Below are 5,788 nucleotides of genomic sequence, written 5' to 3' on the forward strand. Positions count from 1 at the left end.
TAAATTTTGTTGCCAGACATGAAATATATTTTTGCATAAACAAATATTTTCTAAATCCGCCCCCATTGCTGACACTTATTAATATTTTATTAATCCCAGGGGGAAATTCTTTTAACTCTTCAAGTTTTTGAAACGTGTAAACAACAAGTAAGAATCAATGTTAGACTTCTACAACCAACTTTCTCTTCACCCTCCAACTGAGATTATCTTCACATTTATTGTACTTTACTTTCATTTTGTTCTCTCATTTTTATGGCATATTTATGGCCATTATTGCAGCTTCTGTGGGTCTTTTTCCCTGCAATGTTCATTTAACCGTCACTCTTTTATCTCAGTTCATAAAATGGCTATATCTGATTGTAACTTACTAATCGTCTGCATGTTTTGAAGTCTTAGTTTATAATAAGAAAAGTTTACATTTAAAAATTAATATAACATTTATGTCGTGCCATGTTCTGTCCGCTAGGGAGCAGTGTCGCTTAAGATTCTGGTTTATCTTCAGTGTGACGTCACTCTGGATCCCGGAAGAGGAAGATAAATCTACCATCTCTCAACGAACGTTTTATTTCTTCCTGAATAAAAACACGGATGCACTTTAATCCTCTCGTCTAACGTAAGTTAAATGTACTTTTCGCTTCCTGTTTAGGAGGTTAAATTGTCACTGTGTACGCATTTTTGTGTGCTTCGTGTCGTTCATTTCCTCGAATGTGCGCTGTTTCTTCAGGGTACCTCTTTCGGAACTGGTGGTTCTGCTGGTCTTGGAGGTCCTGGTTCTGGTAGTCCTGGTGGTCCTGATTGCTCCTGGTGGACATGTCATCCTCCAGGATGTTTGTGGGAGCTGCTGCAGTCACCCTGCTGCTGCTGCTCGATGCTGCTGCGTTTGCACAGGCCAAGGTAAAAGACGCACTCTGATATAACGCTCTCTAATTATATATATTTAATATTTATATTGTACCAATGACTGGATATCTGCTTCATGGAGATTTGCATCCGGACAAAGTGAATACGAATGTAACAGTTTAATAAGGGAAAGCACAATGATAAGGAAAAATAGCATCTGTTTTAAGAAAGCTTAGTGGCTGTAGGTAAGAAGCATAGATGATAAACTTCGACAGCCAGAGATATTAGACACAACATGACAGTCAGTGGGACATGTCTGTACTCATTAACAGTGTCATATATTATATATACCTTTTTTTAACGAACAAGAGTCAGAGGGTATTTGAATAATACATCCATCTTCTACATCACATCTGGGTCAGGGGTGCAGGGCAGTGGAGCTGGGAGAACAATGGGTGAAGGCAGGGTCACCAGTCCATCAGACCAACAGTCACACCTACAGGCAATTTAGAGACAACAGTTAGCCTCAAACTCTTGTTTTTGGACTGTGGGATGAATATCTGTGCATGCACCTGAACCCTTGATGTTTTTCGCTGGAGTGTCAATCATCATGTCAGTGTCTGGCCCTTTTAAATCATTTAAAAAAAATATTATTCCATTTCTTAAATTCCAACCGTTATAAATTAGATTTACTACAGTAATAACATGTGAAAAATGGCAGAACAGTAAACATAACATGCAGGTATCATGTTTAAGGCCTGAAGAGGTGAGTCTTTACATTTTTTTGAATGAATCATCTGCTTGCATAAGTGCAGGCAAAGTTTATATAATACGGCCTGAAAGGCTTGATCAGCACAGCCCATAAAATGAGTACAAAGAGCAAGATATTATGTATATTTCATCAAAGCAATGTTTGTGCTGATTTTTAAAAATGTAATGTAAGAAGCAGCAGTCAAACCATAAACAGTTTAGGTCTCTTAAGTGTCACTTGTGTGAGATTGTATACATATTTGTAGCACCTTAGTTATTATTTTACCTATTTATTTTGTTTTCTGACTATAGATTGTATGTATGTATCTTTCAAACAGAAGTATTATAAGCTCTTTCTAAATCAGATTTGTTGTTAATTGTAAAAAGCTTGAGATTGGGCCGCCATGCAAGATCGTCTTGTTGGAAAACATTTGCGACCATTCAGATCTGATGTTTGTTTGTTTGTTTTTTTCTTTCAGAGTTTTGAGGATGTTCGCTGTAAGTGCATCTGCCCTCCATACAGAAACATCACCGGTCACATCTATAACAGGAACGTCTCCCAGAAAGATTGGTGAGAGAAACTTTTTATTTCAATCTCAACCTGTTTCTGCAACAATATTTAAGTTGTCTTTGAGGGATTGAAAGTCTTCATAAGTTTCCCTGACTTTTTAGTAAGTTTTGTGGTGATGTGCCTCTTGAGCTCAGTTCTGCTTGAAGCGTATATAAATAGTTCCTCTGTTCAGTGAAGACGCTGTGTGTGTTTCACAGTAACTGCCTCCATGTTGTGGAGCCGATGCCTGTTCCCGGTCATGACGTGGAAGCTTACTGTCTGCTGTGCGAGTGCAAGTACGAGGAGCGAAGCAGCAACACCATCAAGGTACCGGCTCGCCTTGAGGCTTGAATGACCGGGCTTTGCAAAGTCCTTTTCCATGTGTGCTGGGATTTGTGTTACTGGAGGTTATCTGTCATGTTATTGTGAATATTCCAGGTAACCATCATCATCTACCTGTCTGTGGTTGGAGCCCTCCTGCTCTACATGCTGTTTCTGCTGCTGGTTGATCCTCTCATCCGTAAACACGACCCCTACACCCAGCCTCTGCACAACGAGGAGGACACTGAGGTAAGCCTTCAGAGCTGTATGGAAGTACAGTCACTGCTTGAATTGGATTTAATCTGGAGGTGGAGTTGAGACCTGTAAACACACTGTTATAATCCAGCTTACTGAAAATAAATGCATGAACAAGTTTCTCTGAATCATGTTCAATCAGGAATCCTTTACTGTGCAGCTTGTCTTCATGCGTTCGTGTCCTGTGTTGTCCAGGAGATGCGTCCTCAGGTGGACAGCAGTCAGGCCAGAGGGAACACGGTGCTGGAGCGGGTGGAGGGCGCCCAGCAGCGCTGGAAGAAGCAGGTTCAGGAGCAGCGCAAGACTGTTTTTGACCGCCACAAGATGCTCAGTTAAGCCCTGGAGCTGACCTCGGATCAGGTGGTCTTACACTGTCTCTGTCACCAGCTGCACTCAGACAAACCTCTGCATCTTTACCGCGCACCGCACCTGATGAATGACTACTTCTTCACATCACTCACATTTCAAACGCACTCCCGATATTTATCCAGTATTCAATATTTACTCAGCCGCTGAGGTCAAGCTGCAACTCGTACAGCTGCATGTTTCATGCACACTTAAAGAGTTCATCCATCATCCTCTGCAATTTGCAATGCAACAGATAAGTAGGAACCTGTGAACAGCTTTTAGACTTTCTCATTGTCTTGTTCTCTTAATTTTTTAAAGATTTTATTGCAGCATAGTTGAAACCAGTGTTTAAAAATGTTGAGCTCAGTTCATTTGTTGTGCTTTTAGAGTACTAAGCATAAACCAGGGCTGCACGACATTGCGGAGTGTAATGATGTTGATACCTTCTGTAAATCAGATCTGTATCAGCATTTCCAGCACTTTATTTCTTTATTTTTTCTTTGATTTTTGTGTTTTCTGCTTCTTTGCATGTAAACCAGTAAAATAATATCTATTAACATTATCTAGTTTAGTAGAGCTTGGTCTGAATGAACAGTGCATAGTGGCGTTCAGTCTTTTGGTCACGATATCGTGCAGCCCTGAGACAGACACACACACACACACACACACACACACACACACACACACACACACACACACACACACACACACACACACACACACACCACACCATGTCCTCCTTTCACGTCAGTAGTTTTTGGCATTATAAGAAAAGCCCGTGCAGATTTGATATGTTGTAATTTGTTATTTGACGACAGCCCCCATCTGTGCCTTCTCTGCCTCGGTGTGAGAATGTGTCTCTTCAAACTAAAATGTAAAAGCAGATGGTGAGGCCTCCCAGTGAAGTTGTATTCGATGTGAACCTCGTTCAGATTTTTTCTGATGTGATCTTTGCTCTTGATGGTACCAGTAGAACCTAAATTACGTTTTGTACAGAGATTCTGAAACAATCCAACTGCTCTGGTTTTCAATTGTGCAGCAGAATTTAATGTAACATTCAAACAGAGAATTTAATGATGCTCAGAAAAACCTAATCTAACAGAATTAGTTACTTTTGCTGAGCGTTTTAACTCCACGTGATCGTTGTCATGTTTTTTTTTTTTATTTCTTCTCAAACTTCTCCAGAGGAGAAGCGGCTTACGTTACGTCTCACACAATGTGAACTGCTGGTGTTTGTTTGTTTGTTTGTGACATTTTATGTGTTTTTATTGAAGTATTTCTTTCGTATCACAGCTGAAGTGTTTTGTAAGCATCCGAATCTCCAGATGAAGTGGAGTATTGCATTGGCCATGTCTGTACATTCAGCTTGATGGAAAATAAATACATTTAGAAAAAAAATCCTCTGAATTTAGTGATTTTGTTTTACTCCTACTGGAGTGTTTTGGTCACAGCAGGATTATTCTTACTGTTTCTGCTGTGTTGCTTATTGGCACTAGGAGGCGACAAAGTATTAGTTGAGAATTTTTATCTACAGTTTTAGTTATAAAGCTTATCTTTACATCTAACGGTGTGACAGTGTATTTTTAACTGTCTACAGCAGCTTCTATTTAATAAATCTCTGTCCAAATACATTAGTATTAGCATGAAGCTGCATCAGATATTTGATATTACAGTCAATACAGCTGCGAAGACAACAGATTATATACCTATACAGACTAAAAGTTTGTGACTTCCTCTTTAAAAAAAATATGGGAAAAAATATTCTGACTCAATGAAATACAACTTTTTTTTATTTTTAAGGATTGGAGGTTAAATTGTAAGGGAAAAATTCTGTATGCATGTTAGTTTTTGTGTCGTACAGCTACAAAAATATGGAAGATTTACCATTTTAATTGAAATATGAGAAATTTACTGATGCATTGTGTTGTAATATAATCTCAAATGTATCTATGCAAGTTTAATTTTTTTTATTTATTGATTCATTTCGATCAACAAAAATACTACTATGAATAAGCCAAACAGGTGGGTTGTGAGTTCCTAGTTTGTTTTGTGACAATCAGAAACACAAAATGAGTCTCACACATATACAGACTCTCGGACAAACCGACTCCAACCAAACGTTACAAAAAGAAAGAAAAGTTCAAAATGCTTGAAACAAATCAAAACACATCAAAGATGGAGATTTTTCTCCAGAGAAATTTCCAGCACACTGACTTATTTCTAACACTGTAAATATTCCTCTAAACATACACACAGCGAAACATTTATTTTTATATTGGCAATTTTTCACACATACTGAATTAGTTCCAGGAGCTTATCCTGTATCATGAAAACGTCTGAATGTTTCAGTGTGTGTTTCCCGCCGTTCTTCACTCTGCTGCTGGATCACTCAGCTGAGTTCAGGTTCACGGAGCCAGTGGGGTGATTAAACTTCATCTGCCGCTGCTGCTCTGCCCCAACCCCCTCCATCCCATCTACCCCCCACGCCCCCACCCCCTTTAACCATCCCCAAGCATGGCCTGCCGCTGGTTCACCGTCTAAATTTAAACTCCAGCGGGACCAACTGCTCCTTCAGCCACTCCGGGCTCCTGTCACTTCTCCCCGCCGAGGAGGGCTTTTTCTGTCAGAGCCCCCCAGCCCGGAGGAGAGGCCTGAGGCTCCGCGAGTGGGACACAGAGCGGGAGGAAGAGGGGAAGCAGGGAGCCCACGGAGGATCGGCCCGGA

The 5,788-nt window shown here is 40.2% G+C and overlaps 1 protein-coding gene across 1 annotated transcript; it reads left to right on the forward strand.

Moving 5' to 3' along the window:
- Positions 1 to 507: 507 nt before the first annotated feature.
- Positions 508 to 4,456, forward strand: tmem9 (transmembrane protein 9). Its single transcript, XM_030118569.1, has 6 exons — positions 508 to 613; positions 725 to 894; positions 2,070 to 2,161; positions 2,359 to 2,467; positions 2,579 to 2,710; positions 2,912 to 4,456. The coding sequence occupies exons 2-6, from the start codon at positions 811 to 813 to the stop codon at positions 3,050 to 3,052; spliced, it is 558 nt and encodes a 185-aa protein (XP_029974429.1). The 5' UTR covers positions 508 to 613; positions 725 to 810; the 3' UTR covers positions 3,053 to 4,456.
- Positions 4,457 to 5,788: the final 1,332 nt, after the last annotated feature.

Source organism: Salarias fasciatus, chromosome 20 (assembly GCF_902148845.1).
Source record: "Salarias fasciatus chromosome 20, fSalaFa1.1, whole genome shotgun sequence".
Lineage (NCBI taxonomy): Eukaryota > Metazoa > Chordata > Actinopteri > Blenniiformes > Blenniidae > Salarias > Salarias fasciatus.

What these genes read in the sequence shown, in the direction of transcription:
- tmem9 (XM_030118569.1), top strand. Translation starts at nt 811, where the DNA reads ATGTCATCCTCCAGGATGTTTGTGGGAGCTGCTGCAGTCACCCTGCTG. An exon ending in AACGTCTCCCAGAAAGATTG is followed by an intron (nt 2,162 to 2,358) that starts GTGAGAGAAACT and finishes TGTGTTTCACAG; the next exon opens with TAACTGCCTCCATGTTGTGG. An exon ending in ACAACGAGGAGGACACTGAG is followed by an intron (nt 2,711 to 2,911) that starts GTAAGCCTTCAG and finishes TGTGTTGTCCAG; the next exon opens with GAGATGCGTCCTCAGGTGGA.